At 49.1% G+C, this 22015-nt stretch overlaps 2 protein-coding genes across 4 annotated transcripts in view; one reads left to right on the top strand and one right to left on the bottom strand.

Annotated features, from left to right (window-relative positions):
* Positions 1–22015, bottom strand: part of ACSF2 (acyl-CoA synthetase family member 2) — a 32434-nt gene that overhangs the window by 5251 nt on the left and 5168 nt on the right. For both annotated transcript variants that reach the window (XR_014185523.1, XM_082067100.1), the window contains exons 3-10: positions 21277–21405; positions 20234–20287; positions 19374–19492; positions 19003–19165; positions 18508–18603; positions 17515–17663; positions 16828–16919; positions 15698–15774 (exon numbers count right to left, since the gene is read on the bottom strand). Coding sequence is in view for 1 of the 2 variants with exons in the window: in XM_082067100.1 (XP_081923226.1) it covers positions 15698–15774; positions 16828–16919; positions 17515–17663; positions 18508–18603; positions 19003–19165; positions 19374–19492; positions 20234–20287; positions 21277–21405 (879 nt within the window). In the remaining variant the exon portion in view is untranslated. The remainder of the gene's footprint in view (positions 1–15697; positions 15775–16827; positions 16920–17514; positions 17664–18507; positions 18604–19002; positions 19166–19373; positions 19493–20233; positions 20288–21276; positions 21406–22015) is intronic.
* Positions 6687–14411, top strand: CHAD (chondroadherin). 2 transcript variants are annotated; one of them, XM_082067103.1, is made up of 4 exons: positions 6687–7515; positions 10840–11003; positions 11167–11312; positions 13386–14411. In XM_082067103.1, the coding sequence occupies exons 1-3, from the start codon at positions 6736–6738 to the stop codon at positions 11306–11308; spliced, it is 1086 nt and encodes a 361-aa protein (XP_081923229.1). In that variant the 5' UTR covers positions 6687–6735; the 3' UTR covers positions 11309–11312; positions 13386–14411. The 2 variants fall into 2 exon arrangements, with proteins under 2 accessions (XP_081923229.1, XP_081923228.1); XM_082067102.1 differs by having other exon boundaries at positions 13383–14411.

Genomic DNA, 22015 nt, shown 5'->3' with positions numbered 1-22015 from the left:
TTCCACAAAACCCCACATACCAATTTAAGCTTGGAGATACCCACAAAGATTCATAGCTTTCAAGGCCCAGAGGGACACTTAACATCATCTAGCCTTGTCATCTGGTATGATTCAGTCCAGAAAACCTCACCCAATAATTTCTGCATCAGCTCCATAATTTCCACTTGGAGCTATAATCTGGTGTCAAAGCAAAGCTTTTCAGAGGCCAGGAATCCAGCAAGGACCTTTGGCTTTGAGTGGAGCTATGAGAACATAGAATATAATTGACTGTAAATCCTTTTTTGACTGTGAGGACCACAAGTGACCCCAAATGCCCAGCACGCGGATCAGTCCTGCCTTCAGCAATGACAAAGACAGCTCCAAAACAAACTGCTCCCTTACTCCTACCGACAAGAGATTCGTTCTTTGTGAATCCTAAGCCTCTGTCTAAACCAGGAATAAAAAGAACATCTTAGCAGAACTGTGTTTTTTAAAGCACATTTCAAAAACATTTCCTGCTAATGCTATTTAAACACCGGCCACTGTGGAACAGGCAAAACAGCCTGAAGACAGAAGCGTCTAAAAATTAAAAATAAAGTGAAAACAATCAGACTCCAGTCTCTTTAGTAAACATTTGGGAGGCAGACTGATCTGGTGGGGAGAGCGGGGACTCTGAAGACCCGGGGTTTTTCCCAACCATGCCGCTTATTTACTGCATAACTTGGAACGAGTCACATGAGCTCTCTGCTCCTTGGTTTTCCCCAGCATTGGACAGCAATAAAAACACCCACTTCCCTCTGTATTCAACTGCTGCTGAAAGGCTGTGATGAAAATGCTGGTTTCGATGCCACCAGTACCCCAAGTGGGGTTATACTGGGTGGGACTGGAGCAGGTCAGGCACAAGGTCCTGGACCTGAAGGATGCTCTCAGGGAGGATCTTCGTGCCCCTCGTCACCACCCTCTGGCTATGCCACGCTGGAGGGTGATGGCAGGACGTGAACTGCCAAACTAAAACGGACAGAAATTGAGCTTTGCTGAAGACAACATTGGCCTCAGAAAAAAGCAGCAAATTGAGCATGAAATAATAGGGATTTTGAGACTTCAAAGAAGGCGTAATGAACAACAGAAAGCAGACTGGCAACCCAGGAGATGTGCTAAGGGACCTCTAAGAGGCCCTTTGAATGCCTCTCAGTGTAACACACCGGATGGATCCAATTATCCCCAAACCCCATGCTGAGAGTTGTCTGCCTCAGACATCTCCAAAGCCAACCCCAGCCAATCTTCCCTCATTCAGCCACTCTCTACCAACATCACACTGAGTTCTTCTGTCCTCTGGGGGCACATCTCTCCTTGCTTTGGGGATGTTCCACTATCCCAAATTGTATTGGAATATTCCTGAACCTTCAGGTCAACTTTGCTAAAAAAAAAAAAAAAAAAAAAAAAACAACCAGCCAACAACTCCTGATCACATCCAGCCTATGTCATATTGAGATTTCTTTTCCTTCCCCAGCAACAGAACCATCTTTGTGTTCAAAACATCAGGACACAAACAAGCAGGTCTTGTAGGACAAACCTCCAAGGGTGGCCATCCTGCTGGCATTTCTCCCCAGCCCCAGCTGCCAGACAGCCCTAGTTTGGATGGGGTTTTAGAAAGTTCCCAAAAATATCAGGTGGCCAAAGCACCATCTTTGTGCTGTAGCACGCAATGGCTTCACCTCAGGAGGAGACCTGCTGCAAAAGTGGTAACCCAGCTTGCCCACGCCAAGCCTGCCGCTGAAAATTAACCTCCTGTTATTGTACCGTCAGGACAAACTGCACCTCATGGTCTGGAGTTAAAGCTGCTTCTCTTCCTTCCAAGCTGAGCAGAAGTCTTGAGGCTTGCAAATATTCCCCCAGTCTTGCCAGCCAGCCCAGTGGCAACCAGCAGAGGCACGTGCAGTGGCTTGCTGGTGTATCCACAGCTTGATAAAAGGTCTTTGCTATGCAATTAAATCCATCCTCCCTGCTGCTGAGTGCCAAAGCATTTAGAAAAAGTGGAATGAAAAGGAAAAAAGCAAGAAGAAACATTTAGAAACAAAGAGTCTTGCAAGGGTGGAAAACCACTGTTTTGAGGGTACCTGAGTGCTCAAAGCTACTGAAGAAGGAAACTCGGCACAGGTGACATCTCCATGGCTTTGGGGAGCTCAGCCCTCACTGAAGATCTGGCTGGAAGTCCAGGATCTTGCTGCATTTTAAATATTCTCACAGCATATCCCCACAACTCCTGAAACCAGCTACTCTTCAGGTCCCCCCCAGAAATGAGGTGGGATGGGATGGGGAGGTCTCACTTCGGCCAAACAGGGAAGTTGGCACCAAGTGGAGCTGATTTTCTGTGTTGGGAACAGGGCCAACTCCTGGCTGGGAAGCATTTGAAAAAGTCAGAAGTCAAGCAGGGATGGGTGGTGTTCTGCAAAGGAAGAAATACCCAAGGTTCTTCAGAGAGGACAGGGGCCCTGGGCAGAGCGGGGAGCTGGGGGATGCTCGGTGCCTCACGGGGGGACACAGCAGGGCTGGGGAGGGGCAGCCAGGGCTGGGGGAGCCTCACGGGAGAGGCCAAGAGCATCACACAGCAGCTGCTGGGATGGGACAGCAGGGGAGGGTGGGTGGACATCAATGGAGAGCCAAGCTGGCAATGCAGCACTGGGTGGAGGCCATGCTAAAGTGGAAGAAAACCAGCAGAAGGATGGAGATGCACCCCCACACCTCCTCCCGCTCCACTCTGCAGCAAAGGGGACACTCTAAGCACAGAAAAAAAAATAGAAACAATAATTGGGGTCTGAACTCAGAGCCCCAGATGCCACTGTCACCAACTGGACACATACACATCATGAAAACTCAGGTACTGTCTGGAAGAGGGGAGACCTTGTAGACCCTCTGGGCTCCCTGTTTCCCAAATGCTACCTGGGGGGGTACCCCACGCTTGGGACGCCCCCCAGGGACACCACCGAGCTTGTACCTTCCTCCCACCCTGCTCCCAGTGCCGGGCACAGGCAGGGGCTCAGCTCTGCAAGGCTGTAAATGGGGACAGAATGTGCACCCCAGGACATCCCCCAAGCTGCCTGAGCCTTCACCTCCAGCCAAAAAAATCAGAAGCCTGCAACCCCAGGCCAGCTACACTGGTGCTAGTGTGCACTGATGTGCAAAAGCAGACCTGGAGCCCCTTAAAAGCTACAGAATCAGGGTGAAGTGAGCAATGGAATAGTTTAACATGGAGCTGTCTTGATAGGCCAGAATTGTTAATAGTAATAAAAACAAAGATTAAACGTGGAAAAGACCATCCCAAATGTATCAAAACAGCTCTGACCCGCAGCACCAAAGAAACACCCCAAATCTATATTTATACTGTTTCAAAAACTGTATTTATTTACTTAACCCACAATGCCTCCAAGAAGGAGAGGAGTCCAGCATCTGCAAATTACCAGGCACTGGGAATGTTTGCAGAACTGTTTATCAATTAAGAAAGAGAGGACAGCAGGATAATCCTGCCTCTTCTGCCGTGTCCTCGCAGCGCCAGTCCCAGGGGACCTGCGAGGTATCGGGGGCTGGAGGGGACCCAGCTCGCTGTGGTGTCCCACCGCGGCAGAGGGAACACCGACACTGCTGCCATTGTCACCCCCAGGCTGCCAGCCACCCGCCAGCGGGACCCAGGCGAGCTTTTGAGGATGGCTGGAGGTTTTTTGGACAGAACCTGGTGTGGGAAGAGCAGACCCCGTCAGCGAGCAGCTCAAAACACAAACAGCCGGGAGCCCAGGGGCAAGATGCCAGCCATGGTAGATGCCAACCAGCTCCCGCCACAGGAATGTGCTCACCGAGGCACAGAAATCAAAAAACATGAAGGGAAAGAACTTCCTTTTATTCCACATATGTGCCTGGAGAAATGGAGCTGAGGAGGAGACAGGAGCACCATCCTGCTGCCACCCCACCACGGGACCAAAAACGACCCAGTGGCCAGCAAACCTTTGCCACGGGCACTGGTGGGAGCCCTCAGGGCAAAGACACTGTCCCTCCTTACTCCAGCATCGTGGCAGCTCCATCATGGTATCTTCCCAAGGAAGCTACAGGTCTTACCCACGTCCACAGCCCACCCGTTCCAGCCACAACACACACACATCCCCGCGGGGAGGGCATCCCTGTCCCCCAAAATCTGCAGTCTTGGCCAGCAAAGAGTGAAAGAAAGGGAAATATATCCTCAGGGGAAGAAAGATGAGAAGATGGTTTGAGGTTTAGGCAGAAAAGGGTCTTGTTCCATAAATAGATCTGGGTGGGATATATTTCTGGATGGGCTTTGCAAGGCCCTCACCAGCATCTTGCTCCAATCTGAAATCTCTGCAGAAGCAGTAAACTGGTAGCTGGTATTTTTTGCAAGGTGATGGGAAAACCAGGTATCAGCCATCAGCTGCACTCATGGAAGGAGCAGGTAGCTGCTTCACTGTCCTGCAGAAACAGGCTGGATTTTTAATCTCACCCATCAGTTGCTCTTGCAATGTATAGCTGGTATAGAACGGCAGGAATTGTTCATCAAATGATTACAAGTAAGATTTAAGTTGTTGGACATGCTCAGAGAAAAAAAAAAAACAATCAGTGAATAGAAGATGCTCTAGAGGTGATTTCTTTTTTCTTTTCTGACCGCCTGGCTCCCTGTCTGAGCTTTATGAGCAGCACACACTTGGACACTCTCAGTCCTGATCAACCTGGAGAGGCAAAGGAGGAAAACATGGAGGGTTCTTCTGCCCACCTCCTCTTTTGCTGTCTCAAAGGTCCTGACCAAGCCACTCGAAGGGCTACTCCAGAGGTCAAAGCACATGCGTGACCACTGTGGTACCTACTGAATCAGCATAAGCAAAAGTACTATTGTTTTGACCAAAGAGTTTTAAATCCTACAGTAACTACAGTAGCAGGTCCTGCAGAAGGTCCCCTCCAGAAGATGCCTGGAGCTCCTGCAGTTGGAGCATCTCTGTGGAGATGAGGCAGGAGCAGCCCTTGGTGCCGAGGCGCGGTCCCAGCTGCTCGGTGCAGGGCGTTGCACCTCGGGGCGGCCAACCCTTGGCAACCTGACATGGCCTGGTTTGCACCCAGGTCCCACATTACATCATCGTTCAGCAAACCCCATCTGCCCCTGAACCTACATTCACACTCCAGAAGCCCCTTTTCTCCCTCAAATTAGTCATGCAATGAAAACACCCCTCAGATGGACAGCTGCAGTTTGCATAACACCGTCCGGAGCATGCTCGGTGCTGGCTAACTCCTCATCGCAACAATGGAAAAACCCAGAAATCTCGGTGAATAAGCCAGTCTGTGTCCTAAGTCAGCCCTTGGATTTCCTCCCTTTCTCGAGCCCGTCTCGCCTCTGCAAAAGCTCCGCTGGGGCTCTGCAGCCAGGCTCAGGAGCAGAAAGCTCAACAAGCTCCCAGTTATGTGCTGGGCTCTCAGCTGTTTGCTGCAGCCAGGAACTGGCTGGAAATCAGTTCAAAATGTTCCACTTCCAAACCCCACCCCACAACCCCTGGATCTCTCTCTTCACACTCACAGAAGCAGGCATTGGGTTTTTAACTGCTTTGCATTCTCTATTAGGAGAGCAAGGGATGTCCCCTGTGTTCGTCACTCACTTATGCAACTGCCACCCCAGGACAGAAGCCAAGATGGACCCTAATCCCAGCTTCAGCAGCTATTTCCTTGCTCTGCTGTCTCACCATCCTATGTTTTTCTCTGTCCATAGCTTCATCTTACGAGCCACAGACATTGTCATCCACCTCATCCAAGCTGGGCATGGAGCAGGTCACCACCGTCCAGCATTTCATACCCACCACCCACATCCCACCGCTTCCCCATGGGCTCTGCCACTATCCCATCCCTTGTTGGAAGACACCAGCCACCGCTCCACAGTGCCACGTGCCGAGAAGAACCCCCTCACATGCATCTCCTGATCATGACCAGCTCTGGACGTGTCACACTCTGCTACTCATAGGAAAAATGCAGCAGAAATCAAGACTATCTTTGCTCTCCCTTTCTTGGCCAACTCCCAGGCGCAGTCTAAATCTGGAAGTCTTCAACCCAACTTTTGCATTGCAAGAGCAACTCAAGCACTGTTGGCCATTGGCATGACCCCATAGCACTCCCATCTTCTCCCATCCCTGCTCAGGCAAACTCCTTTGAAATCAGCACGACAAGACCTCTCAAAAACTTCCCTCTGTGATAACAGGACGAGGTGCTTCTCCCCAAACCAGCTGAGGCTAAACACAGCCCAGGAGACTGCTGAGAACTTCAGCACAAGGTGATGTGGAGCACAGCAGTGCTCCCTGCTATGCTGTTCAACCAAAACAGGTTGTTTTTCCCCGCAGGGATGAACCTGGGCCCTGCTGGGCTCAGCAGGGACCAAAGAGGTTCCCCACAGAGCAGATTCTGCATTTGTCATCCTGACCATTTGCCTCCCTGTTGCAGAGAGGAAAAACTGCCTCTGCTTCGGCAGTGGGGCCAGGCAGGACCGGACACTCTCTGCCTGGTGCCAAGGGGTTAAGCTCACACTAAGTTCCCAAATCCAGTTGCTTCCAACTGGCTGCTGCCTGCGGTTTGTGGGAAGGGATTTTGCTTTTTAATAACATTATAAATAGGGCTGTGTTCGGCATGCTGCAAACCCAGTTACTCTCTCTCTCTCCCACCCATCTCCCTCCTCCTCCTCCTCCTGCTTCTCTTCCCACCACACTAATTCCAGATCTGACCATGAATCGGTCAGGCTTCTTCTTAAGTGTCCTCAGCCTACTGGTGTGTCTCACCTCCACCGTGCAGGCATGTCCCCCGAGCTGCCACTGTCACGGCGGAGACCTGCAACATGTCATCTGTGACAACGCGGGGTTGAAGAAGATCCCCAAGGTGCCTGAGCAAACGCGGCTTCTCAACCTGCAGAAGAACAACTTCCCCGTCTTGCCGACCAACGGCTTCCGTGACATGAAAAAGCTGGTGTCCCTGCACCTCCAGAGCTCACGGATCAAGGAGATCTCGACTGGAGCCTTCCGGGGCCTCAAGAGCCTGGTCTACCTCTATCTCACTGACAACCAGATCAGTGTTATAAAGGCAGGAGCTTTCGATGACCTGTCTGATCTCACCTACCTGTACCTGGACAAGAACAAGATCCCAGACCTACCCAAAGCGCTCTTCTCCCCTCTTGTCAACCTCTTCATCCTGCACTTGGGCAGCAATAAAATCCGGGAGCTGAAACCAGGAGCCTTCAACGGGGCTAAAGACCTGCGTTGGCTCTTCCTCTCTGACAACTCCCTCACCAACCTCCTGCCCGGGGCCCTGGAGGACGTAGAAAACCTCGCTGTCCTCCACCTGGACAAGAACCAGCTGAGCAACTATCCCGTGAACGCGATGAGTAAGCTGAGGGTGCTGGAGGAACTCAAGCTTTCTCATAACCCAATCGAGGTCATCCCCGACAGCGCCTTCCAGTCCTTCGGGCGATACCTGCAGACGCTCCACCTGGACAACATGAAACTGAAGAAGGTGAGTCCTTTCTTTTTGCATTTGCTCCAGATAAGAAACACAGGGCTTATTTTCCTTTTCCTTTCCAAAGCCCTCAGTTTGCTGCCCCTCTCTCACAGAGAGGAGATGTGGACCTGCAGGCTCTGCAGATGGTGAGGCACTGGCCAGCTCATAACACCCCTGACATGGTCCAAACACAGGATGAGACAGAACACTCACCCTTCTGTTATTTTGTGCAAAACCAAATTATCTAGAGCTGACCAAACTCCCTGGAAAAGCAGCACATTCCCTTCCAAGCTGGAGGTGGCACCAGTCATTAGGAAAGGCATTTGGGGTGCTCCAGGACAATTAGCAGCCTTCCTTCCCTTATCGCAGATACAAGGCGTGAGGTGAGAGGTGAACCTCATCCTCGAGGGACCGGAGGGTGCTGCCACCTTGCTCTGCCCCCTCCCTCAGCCTGGGTACCTGCTGTAGGTTGTGAGGGGGACGCTCCTTGGGGGGTTATGAATACCAGTTGCTTACCCCCACCCTGCAGACAGGTAGGCACACGGACCTTCACCTTCACCTCCCCCTGTGCCTCCCAACTTTACACATTATAAAGAAAGGTTTGTTTATTGATGCTCTCTCGAAAGAAACTCTCGCAGCATCTCACAAAGGAGCCCTGTTCCCACTGGAGAGCAGGGGCATTCAGGTAACTGGAATGGCAAAACAACCCCCTTCTTCTGGGAGAAAGCATGATCCATAGGCGGGAGCATCCCACTCGGGGAATCATTCGCACTAGGACCTCTGCAACGCCAGGCGAGAACAGAAGGGAGCACAGTGCAAGAGCAGCAACACCTTGTTGCAGCCTGATGTCCCAGGCAGGTGGAGCAGAAAGTTCTCCCCAGGATGAGGCTTTGCCAGGAAGCCCAAAGACAAAGGGCACCCAGGTACGGTAGGTTAGCACTCCACGGCAAAGCAACAGCCACCATGTGCAGGGAGATGTGATGGAAAAGGGAATTTCTGAGCAACAAGGCAACTCAAAGTGCCCCACAGGGGAGAGCTGATCACCTGAGAACTACCAGGAATAGATCACAGCAGTTTTGAAGGGGGTATAGCATCCCAAAATGCTCAAAACCAAAAGTTACAGTTTGCCCAGGTGGAGAACAACACTATCTAAATGAGCTCAGTAGGACCCAGTCAGTATTTGAGCCCTTGCCCACTCTCAGCACTAACCTCTCCAGGATGGGAATAAAACAAACTCAACACTTCAAAACAATCTACTGACCTCTCCAGGCAAGATCCTAGACATGTTGTCACAGCACTTCTGCAGACTCGGTTTTAAGGCACTTTCATCATGCACAAGTCAAAAATTACAGCTTAGCTTTTGTACCAACTGTAGAGACAATCCCAAGTTATACATTAAAGAAATTAGACTAACTCATGGTGCTGAGGTGCACCAGCTAACAATTCCACCTAGCAAAAAAGACTTCCTTCTTTTTAATGACCACCTGTGGACAAGACCTTTAAAGACTGTTCTGTAGCCAGATGTCTCCTTTCCACCACACCAGCCCAGTAAGGCACCAGTTTACAGGATCAGCACTAACAGGGGGGCCTCTGCAGCTGTAGAGCTTGCATTGTTTTTCAGGAAAACAAACCTCTCATCCCAGCTCAGAGTTTCCTCTCCAAATCCTCAAAGGTCTCATATCCAAACGGCCCACATGTGAACTTTGCACTGCTAGGAGACATCTAATCACAGAGGCCTCATGACCTGGGAAATCATTACCAAATACTTTAAATGCCGCTGGCATCTTTACTACAGCTCATTCCACTCCACAAAAACACTGTCCTTTGTTGTTCCCTGGACAGCTGCAAGATTTTAGAGCTGATCAAGTGCAAAACCCTTCCTCACAAAGCTGTCCCAGCCCGTATTGCGGTTGAGCAGAACAAGCAGAAACCAGGTAATGCAGATCCTGGGGGCTTTGCATACGCCCCTATCTATATATTTATTGCAAAATAAATTACAGCAGAAATCCTCCAGCTAAATAAGGGCAAAAAAACCCACCCGTTTCTCTACAAGCGCATGGTCTGGCAGGCAGCACAGCAGATGCGAACTCCTCTCCTGGCGCTGGGAGAGGAATGAGCAGCTGGGACAGTACAGCACTGTCCCAAGCGGAGCTGCCGCCCCGCCGCACAGCGTGCCAGCACCGCTCCCAGAGCTCCGCCGGCACTGCTGCAGCGGAGGGGTCAGCACAGCTCACTGACCAACAGCTACGGTACTCTGGGAATCTCTTAGCTAAGCTCTAACCCTGTCCAACACCGCTTAATTTGGAAGATGACAAAAGTTCCCAGCTTAAAATACTGCATTTCCTCTGTCAGTCTTTCCAGCTTTGACAGCTTGAAGAGAGCCTGCAAGCTTCTGGCCAGAAATAGGGCACAGGTCTTTGACTGGAGGGGGTTCTGGTAGACTTAGTGGGTCTCCTCTCCACCCTTGAAAGAAAGCTTTCCCCCACTTTGAGAAGAGGGAGAAACAGTTTGTCATAACCAAGAGGAGCTTTGTGCTTTGTCAGTGTCCCCTTCTCCAATTCATCACCACAACGAAGTTTGTGTTTTCTTTCAAGAAGTAACTTTCCAACCTGAGCAACTATGGGTTGAGAAAAGCCAGAGGTGAGACCACAGGGAGGAGAAGGGGCTGCAGAGCTGGGTCTGCAGCCTCTCCTCTCTTTGGCAGCTTTCTTAAGGGAAGCTTTCCCTTAAAGCCTGCTCATTGATGGAGAAAAGACGAATCTTGCAGCATTCCTTGCAAACAACCCACTGGAAATGAGAAAAAAAAACGGAGGAGGTTGAGGTGCTGGAAACCTGCCTCTATTTCTGCACTGCTTGGATGCCAAATGTAACTTTCCACTGGGAGCCCCCGGGCACTGCCAAAGTCTACAGCCCCTTCAGACACCACAAACACTCCCTCCTTCAGCCGTTCCAGGACAGGCAAGGCAACAGGCGCTGGGAGGATTTCCAGCCTTGGAAAGGAATACACACAGAAAATATCTTCATTTAGAACAGTGAAGCATGGCTCAAAAATAAAGAAGGGTGCCAGACTTCACTTTATTTAGGGATGTGCCTGCAAAGACAATCCCACATGGGTTTGGGACGTAGCTCTTTTCAGGCAGGAGACTTCATCACCCATGAGCCCACCAGCCTGATGCCTCTCTTAGGTGTCCAGAGCTTCCAGAAAGCCAGGACCCAATCCAGCACACTTTCTCATGCTCTTTCCATGCTTATACCACTAAAAGTCTCGAACAGAGGCACACAGGTCTGGAGTCCCCGTCCCTAACTCAGCGCTCCTCACCAGAAACCTTTGTGCTCTAGTTTTCAGACAACGCGTTTGCCGGCGTGACGGCGCTGAAGACTGCTCACCTGGAGAACAACCGGCTCACCCAGCTGCCCCGCAACTTCCCCTTCGACAAAATGGAGACGCTGACGCTCTCCAGGAACGCCTGGCACTGCAACTGCCAGCTGGCACATCTGCGCAAGTACGGCACCGCGCACCCCTTCCCTCACCCCTTCCCTGGGTCTCCTTGGGGTCCCCCAAGGGAGGTCCCCCCGAGCTGTGCCAGGCATGACGAGGATGCTGAAGCATTGTCTGTAATGGTTTGTACCTCTTGTAAACTCCTGGTCTTCCTCCCCATGTTCCAGGTGGCTGAAGGGCAATCGCACCCGCACCGACGAGACCTGCTCCACGCCAGCGCAGTACCGGGGACAGTCCATCAGGGACACCGCGGCCCTCCGCACCTGCAAGCTCCCCACCAAGAGGTCCAGGAAGGGAAGCCGCCATTGAACACGTAAGACGTGTCACTTTTAGTCAGATCTACAGCAAACACAATGTGAATTTTGGGGTTGACCTGTGCAGGGAGAGGAGATGGACTCAAGCCTTGTGAGTCCCTTCCAACTGAGGACATTCTATGGTTCCATGAAACCCTGTTGCCACCAAAGGTATGAGGACTTCTGTCTCTGACCTCAATGGCACCAGGGTTTGGCTCAGAACAGCTCATCCATTTACCCACCGACACCTCCGCTCAGAGCTGCTCCATCTCCCGGCAATTCTGGGCTCCACGGGCTCCCAGAGCAGAGAACATGCCTGGAGCATCAGGGTCAACCCTGTAAAACACACACAGGCCTAATGACAGGCCTGGGGCAGCAAGTCAGGGTGAAATGTGTGATTAAGTGTCAAAACAAGGGTGGATCTAGCCCACTCTTACCCTGAGCTTGGATCACACACGCTTCACTTTTCTAACCGATTGGAGATGCTCAGCCTTTTGCCTTAGTGAAGGTCCTCTCTGGGTCTGATTTAAAATCCAGGACATGACATTGCTGGGAAATCTGGCCCCAAGTCGCCCAGCCCATATGAAAATCGATGTATTTCATAAGGAGCAGTTCTCAGTCCAGCACCTGTCTTTCAGCAACTACAATTCCCATCCAAGACACTCAGGTATTTAAAAACAAGGGCTGATGCCTTCAAATGAGTGTTCCAGAAGAGGGGGGTTTGAGACAGCAAATATTCTTTGAATAAAGTGTTCTGGGCCAGAAGGTGATTCAGAGACGGGGCTGGTTTTCCTTTGAGCAATGAACTTCCTGACATCTACCAACCCAAACACCAACTGTGAAAACCTGCCACACAAACACCTTCCACAACTGGAAGCTACCAAGGGTATTAAATTCAGCACATGGCGGAGCAAGAAAGCCACAATTATCACCACACCATACCAAGCATTTTGCTTTTCCCCACCCCAGGAATAGCTCTGGAGCTTGTCTGGATTCCAAAGGACTTTGGATGAGTCTGCAAGTTTCTAAGCTCCTGGGAAAGGGACCTTTGCTCCATTTTTTAAGTAAACAACTGTACGAACAAGGGTTGTCCCAGTGCTTTGTCATAGCAGAAAGGACAAGGCAGAAGCCCGAAGCCCAGTTGTGGTCGTTTGGTCCCCAGTTCCCTAAGGATGTACATAACAGGATGGAGAAAGTAAATTTATGACCAAAATGTCAGGGATGATGCCAGCTGTTCTGTGTCTTCCTAAAGTTATTTCTCTTGCAGTGCCAGAGGTTTCATGGATTGGAGATGGAAATACCAGTCGCTCCATGTAGGGCGGGTAAAGTTCCGCTCTAAGGATGGAAAAACTTCAGTTTTCTAAACCACAATACTTTAATCTATTTTATTTACAGGTCTGGCCCTTTTTAGCCTTCTTCTCTCCCTGCCTGAACTCAATTCCAGTTCACTCCTCCGTAGTGAGAGTAAGAAAAGCAAGACACTAAATACCTGGTTTCTCTATAGCACCTTCCATCCAGCTCTCTCAAACAGGTTTACAAGTATTAATGAAATAGAAAGCTATTTATTCCAGTCTTGCAGAAGATAAAGCCCAGTACCTGCAGGTGTGAGTGCCAAAATGCAGCACATAAACCCACTTCAGTGTGGTGACCATGATTTTAGGGAATATGAAGTACTTCTGACTTCAATGTGCACCCCTTGAGAGCCAGGCAGCTTTAATAGCTGTCAGCTGCAAGGGTCTGTGTTTCAGGGATGACCACATTTCAGATGAAAGTCTGCTTGGCAGTTTCTAAAGCAATTCCCTACTCTTGAAAATGTTGCTCTTGGGTTTCTTCTCTTATGAAGGAAGTGCTTCCTGACCATCACCACTTTGGGTAAGATACTCACACAGAGTTGGCAGAGAGGTCCAGGACAGGACCAACCCATCTCCTCTAGTGTGGGATCTTGTAATAACTCCTAACTCTTCCTTTTCAACGTGGGCTTCATTCACTCACTGAGCGTAAAAACAAACAGGCAAATGCTAGAAGATTACTGATCTGCTTGAAAAATCCCCTTAAACATGTGGACTTCTCTCTCTCTTTTTCTCCCTTAGCAGGCCCCGGTATGGCCTGTCCTGGTGACCGGTCACATCAGCCATCAGAAAACTACTGACTTCCGAGTCCTTCCTTAAGCTTCTCCTACCTGTCAGGAAACATTTCTGATATATCCCAACACCTCCAGCCTCCTCCAAATCTCTGCTTCTCTGCTGATTGCAGGATGGAATCCACCTTTCCAATCTTTTCTGACATCTATATATTTTAAAACAGGCAACTTTTTAAAACTAAACTATGCATGACCATACTAAGACAAGCTAACCTAGATCCTGCCGGTAAAACACAGTCATCTTCCCCAGAGACAACACAACCCACGTCCCTGATCAACCAGTTGGTCGCTGTCTCTCCCCTTCCAGTGGAGTGGAAGCAAGTGGGAAGGTCAGAGCATCCCTCCCCCAGCTCCTTGATCAGGAAAATTGGTCTCAACCCACGCAAAGAGACTCCTCTGCCTTCCCACGAGGGGATCCCTGCAGGCCAGGGCTGAGGGGGAACAGGTGAAGCAATGACCAAGAACCGGTGGCCCCGAGACCGAGCTGCCATTTCACGCCAAAAGGCAGCCATCTCTCTATGTTGGCCAAAAATAATATACCCTTCAAGTGAGGCAGTACATGGAAACCCCCAAACTGGAGCCATCTGGAGACTGGATTCCTTCCCACTCTGTGGGGTCTACCAAGACGCATGTATGTCCAAGAGGAGAAGGTGCGACTGTGCAGCCCGGCATGGGCACCCCTCTTCTCTCTGCCCATGCTCCAGAGGGTCTGGCAGGACACCAGGATGACTGTGGTTTATTGTCACGGCTATTATGTTACCACAGTTGCAACTTAACTGCGTTTCTGTTTTGTTTGGGGTTTTTTTTGTTTTGTTTTTTAATCCTAAAGAGTTCTATAAATATATGTATATTTATTCCTCTGTAACTGAGTGTAAATGACCTTTAAGAGGATGAAAGCTCCTCTGTCTCCTATATAGAAATCAAATTGTATATTTTCTTATGTACGTCTTCTGTATAAAGCTCTTGCTGCAAAGATGAATTCAACAAGTCTCCCTGTGTCTGTCAGAGGGCTGAGGGATCAGAGGTAACACAAGACCAGTGGTACAAATATAGACTTAATCCTCTTTATCCTATGGGCAGAGCAACTGTTTGGGAGGGGTTTATTATTTCTCTTTCTACAAAGCAGGAACATGTGACGCCTAATGAGTCCTGAGCACTTGCAGTAACGTCTGAAAATGTTTTGTGATGCCCAACTCAAGCCTACTATAAAAATAGATAGTTGTCACCTGACAGAGTCCAGGCAACAGCACCAGAGCTGTCCCTGGTGTTTTCAGCATTAAGAGCATCACATCCAGGAACAATCCCTGGCTCCCTCTGAGACGGCCCCAGGACAGATGTCCTGGACTCCCCTGCTCTGCAGCAGAGCACAGTCACCCCTGTAAAACCCTGGTGTTGGTGCGGTCCAGGTCTGCCAAGAATAATGCACCTAATCTGACTCCCAGCCCACATGTTCATCCATGACAACAGTCTGCTTCCTCAGCCTTTGCAAGCAGCAAAGTTATTTCCTTCAAAATAAAACAAACAAAAAAAAAAAAAAGCTCTTTTTTGGCTCAGCCATTCACTCACAGGCACACGCATGCAGATGGCTGGTCCTGCCTGAGAAACATGTCACCCAGACAGCCAGTGACCAGCTCGCTCGTGGCCTGTCCCCATCCACGTGCAGGACATGCTGGGGGGTGCAGGACACGCGCTGGAGCAGCGGCACGCGCGCTCCGACACGTGCTGCCCTTCCAGGGATTCAGTGCCTGGTGCTGCGCATGTGGATGGTGCCGATCCCACGTTCGGACTCAAACACATCGCGTGCAACAGGGTTTTTGATCTGCCTGCAGAGCAGGACAGGGAAAGAACTGACAGCTGTACAGCAAAATGAACACATGCAGCCACCCACGCTGATACAAACCAGCAATACCTCTTCCAGAATCTGTCATCCTTGCAGCATGTACAACAAAAGGGTTTATAAGCCTTGGAATGCACCAGCAGAAACTCAGTTTATGACACCAAGTCGAATATCTTCTTACAAAGCTTCCTCCCCAGACACCCCACCAGCAACCAGGCAGGATCCCCCACCAGCAACCAGGCAGGATCCCCCTGCTTCCTTCCCGGACTCAGCTCCTTCACTCCTCAGCTCAGCCCCACGGTCCCATCACACCTGGGCCAGCAGCTCTGGCACCACTGGGTACCGCTGTGCTGCAGAGATGCCCAAACTCGGGGTCTCACTGTTGACAAACAGCACTTGCAGCTCCAGTCACAGCATCTACCACTCACCACGGCCTCCCGCATGTGCATCTTGCTGATAACCATCCTTATGACCTCGGGGGGAACAGGAGAACCTGCGATGACACCTGAAAGAAAAAGGAAAGTATGAATATCTTGGAAAATATCTATTTACTCCCGGGAGTGGTCCCTCAGAAGGTTCTGTACTCCTAAATTTAAATACTGGCAAGACCTTTGGGATACACTGGTTCCTGTCAAAATGCTTTATATTTTTATGAGTACACGTCCTGGTTATTCTAGAAGCAAAGGCTGCAGCAAGGCCAGTTTGCCTGAATGAGTCAAGGATTGCCAGAGTCCACTCATTGGGAAAATAAACTCTATAGCAGAAATCCAGTCCAAGCTGCAGTTCCTGAAAAGGAAAGATTGAGAGCAGGAAAAGGCAGATTTTTAGCAGAACAAACACTCCCATAGAACCAAAAATCCTTTCCTCCTGCCTTGCACAGACCAGCCCTTTTGGAAGAAGACATATCACATTTTCACCTGTTCCATCCTAGGATAAAAGAGCAAAAGAGTAGGGAGATATACAGATTTTGCTGGGGAAAAAGATGAAATGGGATTATTTTTCATGTAGAGACAATTAGGTAATCTGTTTAACCATTTCTTTATGCTCCAGCACAATCTTCTGGTGGCCTCCCCATTTTGGCTCAGCTATTTTTGCGACAAGAGGGGAAGCTCCAGCACACGTTTTCACACCCTTTCCAGTACTTGGATGAATGACTTCAAAACCAGGCAGGAAACTCCAGGTCAGAGAAGTCCCAGCACAGCTCTGCTATAGGGACTGTGCCAGCCTAAAGCGCACAAAGCATCTGCTGCCACACGGTGGTGGCTACTGAGAGCTGAGCAAAATCAGGCTCTCAGCTCCCTGCTGCAGCTGATTGGGGAAGGATATTTCTGTTTCATCTGCCTAAAGATGGAAGAAATCTTAAAAGTGCATATTTCTGGAAGGAAAGCCCAAGGAAAGGAAATGTAGCATCAGATTAACAGTGAAACACAAAACTCGTGCAACAAAGCTCTTCCCTCCAGAAAGAGCGATTTGCTCGCAAAGCTTAATCCAGCCTCCCAGCAGGGAACAAGTAATAGCCAGTTTCTTGGGGTTTTTCCATTTAAGCTGTCAGACTTACCTCCCCGGAGAGATGACAGGTCGTAGGACTCGAAGTTCGGCTGGGAGATCATGTCTATGAACATGGTTGGTGTGCCGTGTATAAAGGAGCATCTTTGGGAGGAGAAAGAGAGAAAAGGCAAAGCTGCAGAGCTGGAACCAGAGGTAGGCCCAGCTCAGCACCCCATCCCAGCTCAGCACCCCAGCCCAGCCCAGCAGAGCAGCAGCACAGGTGCAGGCACTACAGCTGTGCTCTTCCTCCATGCACATATACATGCGTACATACAAAAAGATTCATAAATATCCATATCTGTGTGTATTATACACACACACCAGCTTGTTTATTTTACAAGCTACACATTAAGAACAAGCTGGAAATGCAACTTTCACAGCAGCAAAGCTGGACTTAGAGGGCAGGTGGGTAGGTGTAAAAATACACCAGCAGCAGCAAACAGAGGCAGCACAATGTTTTCCAGCCAAAGCCCTGCAGTGACCTGAAGAATCCCTTATTTTTGGGTAAAGAGAAGTGCGACAAACTCCCAAGTGGAGCTGAAAAGGCAGGATTTAGGCTCCTGTGCAAATGTGTGCCCCAGCAAACCTGCCTCTGCTGTGGTGGGAAGAGCATGAGCAACGAGCCTGGCAGGAGAGACAAGGGACAACAGCATCGCTTGGAGGAAAAGACCTCCTCTGTAGAAAGACAAACTCTCACTTCTCTTGAGACACAGACTCCAGAGCAGCCTTCCCCTCGAAAGTGGGCGACGAGAAGATGCAGGAGGAGCCGTGCAGAGCCATCACCATGCAGCCGCCCACCAAGGCCAGGCAGTGGTAGAGCGGTGCGGGGATCACAACGCGATAGTCCTGGGGCAAAGCCAAAGACAAAAGTGAGGAGGGGGGATCTTCCAGCCCCTGACCAGCCCGTCTCACTGCTGAAGGGCAAAGATCCCAACAGAGGAGCTTTCCCCCGATTCACTGAAAATTTGCTGGAAATCTGCACTTCTCTGTGTTCCCGTTGGGTGGAAACACGATGCTGATGCTTCCTGCTTTTAATAAAAATCAGCTTGGGAAGTTTTGGTTGTCAAAATTTCATCCTGTAATTTCACAATGTCTTTGCTAAACTTATTGATCTGGTAATACTTACATATTATTTTTTGATATATCGGAAGAGTGGAGGTGTTGTGACAGGTATGAAATATGCAGGACTTGGCACGTGCTGTTAATTTCGTTTGGCTTTTTAAAACACCAAAGGCTCTGGAGGCTGACTGAAGCAGCCCATCTTTTTCCTGGATCAAAGCCATTGGGTTAGAAATAATTACTTCAGAACCCCAAATGAAAATATTTGCCTTTTACAGCTTTTTAAAGGATGTGCAAATAGAAAGGTCAGATTCTGATAAGAATAGCAAGACTGTATACACGACATGAAACAAAATCACGTAAAATAAATTTAAACCTCAATCAGCAGAATTCAAAGCCAACATCCAGAGCCTTGTAATTATTTGAAATTGCTGTCCAAAGTGAAAAGCTGATTTCACAATTTTCCTCCATAAAAATGCAGCTTCCCCCACAAAAAAACAAACAAACCAAGCAAAAAAATAACACAAACAAAAAAAAAAACACAACCAAACTTCACACGAAGCTAAAATGAAACATCAATGGTCTCTCTGTGGCAGTGAAGATGCCCCCAGACTCTGTTCCCCCGTCCCACCTGCTCGGTGAAGCCCAGCCTCATCCCAATCAGGTTGGCGTTATTCACAATGTTGCTGTGTGACAGGGTGGCTCCCTTGGGGCTCCCCGTCGTCCCCTGCAAGACACAAGGCATTACGGAATGGTGACACCTTTTCCAAGGATGAGCTCCCTGTGCTCTCCAGAGAGGTTTCCCTGGGGTGATCTTGCACTTCACTCTCCACTGAGACCTAGGAGACAGCATCTTGACCCTGAACCACACAAAAAAATGGTCCAAGTTCAGTTGAACAGAATTCACATGGAACCCTCCCATCTCCATCAGCCCTTGAGAAAGGGTTGAGTAGCAAGAACTGCAGAAGCAAGGGGAGAGGCCAGAACGTTTCCTCCGTCCTACAGAAGAAGGCGGAACCAGGGCTTAGTCTCAGAGGGCAGAAGACAAAGGAAATGAGATGTCCAGCTCCCCATGAGCCCAGCGATGAACCCAACCACAAGGCATGGAGCAGGCAGAAGCACCTACTGAAGTAAACTGGATGTTGATGGGCTCGTTACAGGAGAGGCTCTGCTGCGTGGCTCGCAACTGCTTCATGTGGCTGCTGTCCCCGGCCTGCATCACCTCGTCCATGTGGAAGGTGCCAGGCAGCTTGGAGTCCAGCGAGATGACAGTGGATAGGTCAGGAAGCCTGGTAGAAAGAAAAATACCACCAATGATAACAGACCAGGGAGAAAACTGCCTGCGTAGGTCAGGGCAAACCTCCAGGACAACCCAAACCATTCAGATGAGCCCCTGTGCAGGTCCTTCTGCTGGAGCCTGTGCTGTGCAGAGAGAAGGACACAAGGCAGGACACAGCTGTGAGTTCAGTGCAGAGGTACCGAGTGTTCTTAACTCACCTTTTGCTCTTTATTCCCCCCGGACTGGATTTTTCTAGCTCAGGACATGACTGCTTGAGAAGATCATAGTATTTCTGTGTTTTAAATTGAGTGGGAAACACCAGTGCCTTACAGCCAACCTGTGAAGGGAGACTAACTCATGAGAAGCCACATTGGGTTGATGTTCAGGACATGATAAAGAGTGGTCACCGCTGTCACAGAACACACACAGCACTGTGACCCCACACAGCCACAAACACCACACAGGGATTTTTCTACCTCTTTTTAAAGCATGAGCTATTTTGAAAATTAAGATTTTTTTTCATTCAGCCTTTACATTTACATAATCCCGAAACAAAGCACTCCAAGAATTTCTATTTGTTTTTCAGCAGTTTTGCTGAATTTGACCCAGATTTACAAACTACTTTCATCTTCCAAAAAAACACATTCTTGTCAAATAAGCTATTTACATAAATTATTTACTCTGCAGTTTTCACTGTTTTCCCAAGGTCTGTGAAATAAGGAGACCAAGACTATGCCAATAAATTATTCCTAAGTACCCTCTGGGGTTTGTTAGAAGGGAAGACAAACATTTGCTCTACTTTCTGGAACAATCTGCTCAGAACCCAGGGGATGGAGTCTGTGCTGGGATGTTCTTGGCCTTTGTAACTTTTTACTATTAGTTCTTCCAAAGGACCATCTGGTTGAACCAGCTTTTCAAACGGCCACCACCAGCCCAGCTCTCCCTGATACACCCAAGCGCTGAACCAGCAGCTCATGCATCCAGTGTCCCCACTGTCCCATGTCCCCATGAACAGACAGCTGCTTGTGTGCGTTCTCATAACGAATCAATTAGCGTTACCAGTAAGTGCCATACAGACCTTCCTGATGACAAATTCCAGCTCAAGGGCCTGGTAGGCTGGATTCACAGATGCCTGAAGAGGGAGAAACAAGAAGGGTGATCAGAGTTATCCTTGCCTTGAAAAGCCTCTCCCTAACACACGTTCCAATAGAAAAGTTCTCCCAGGAACAGGGTGCACTCAAAGCCTCCCCTCCTCTCCAACACATGAAAATAAGATGTCCCCACTACAGGGATTTCACATTCACCACAAAAATTAGCTGAATTCTGTGTTTGCACAACAGAAAACAATCAGAAAAGAGATCCATGTGAGGTAGTCACCAAAACCGGACCTCCTGTCTCCCAAGCAGACGTTCAGTCCAATGAACTGAAGACTCGGAGCTCAAGAGCAAGTCAGGTTTCTTAACAGACAACCACAAAAATACCAGCTTTCTACTGGCCAGCTCTCCACAGCAGCAGTACTGGCCACTGGAGCTCACATGAGGTTCGTACTGAGCTCATCCACACTCTTACTGTGTCTTAGCAGACACCGAGATGAACTGCGATGAAAGAAAATGCACCAGAAGGTGCAGTGCAGTTCTCACCACAGTGCACTGTCCAAACAAAATGCATTTTGGTCAATGTGCCAAATCATACTACCAAATGAAAATTGGCTTGGGGGAATACGCAACTTGGGCTACTTTTTTAAGTGAGTATTTGCACTGTGAAGGAATACAGGTCCTGTTGAGGAGGGATCTAAAGAACTGGTAACGTTAGGACAGCAGCATATTACAGAAAAAAGGTCCTATAGGCAAAAGTGTGTCTCCATCTATCATCGGCTACTGCAACAGTTCACAGCAACCCGTTTCTCGCTGCTCCTTGCTCTGCAGTCTGCTTTCCTACACAGCGGAGAATGCAGAGGGCTGTGCAGATATTATTTAAACACTGGATTCAGGTATAACCTATTGCAGAAAAGCATGGAAAAAGGGACAACGAACTTTACTCCCCAGCGTCGCCTATTGCTTCTTTGCCTCCACGTCTTTTCCCAACAGGCTGCTAAAAACTCAGATGCAGCAAACTCCTCACCAGGATGATTCCTGCCTGGGCAGTTGCAAACTGCATGAGAACCCACTCGTATCTATTGGGACTCCATATCCCCAGCCGGTCTCCCTTCTTCAGGCCAAGGGCCAGCAGCCCAGCTGCTGCCTGGTCCACCTGGAAAACACAACACAAGAGCCTGAGGATCACACAGTGGATGCACTGGGGGATATTTGTCTCCAGGAACCGCTTTCTGGGGAAAAAACACCATATTTGCAACTGAAATTGAACAGAATGTGCCCCTGCTGCACAACATGTAAGCATGTTCCAGGTGTGCAGACATATGTATCAACGTTCTGAGACATTCATGAACATTGTATAGTTTCATTATGTTCGCAAATGAATTTATGAACTCTGCCTTGTAGGAGATATGATACTGAGGAAAAGCTGTTCTCTGAATTACAGCCTACTCTTCAAAATTAGGGTAAGCACATCTAATCTTACTTATCTGAATGGGTGTAACCAAAACTCTAGTAAATCTAAAAAAGAAACCCCAAACAATTCTTCCTATCCAAGATCATATCACATATTTAATAGAAACTTTCCAATAGAAATATTGGCCTCCATTCAGAACACATATAGACATATATTTTTATGTAATATGCACACATACGTACACAGGCACAGATACACCCACACACATTTTTGCATATGATATTGAGGCCAAGCTCTCGACTTTGCTCCTTTGCCTTTGTGCTTGGACTAGGAACCTCCACACACTCAGGAC

The sequence above is a fragment of the Streptopelia decaocto genome (genome assembly GCF_964273445.1).
Source record: "Streptopelia decaocto genome assembly, chromosome: 16".
Taxonomy (NCBI): domain Eukaryota; kingdom Metazoa; phylum Chordata; class Aves; order Columbiformes; family Columbidae; genus Streptopelia; species Streptopelia decaocto.
This window is presented reverse-complemented; position numbering and strand designations above follow the sequence as displayed.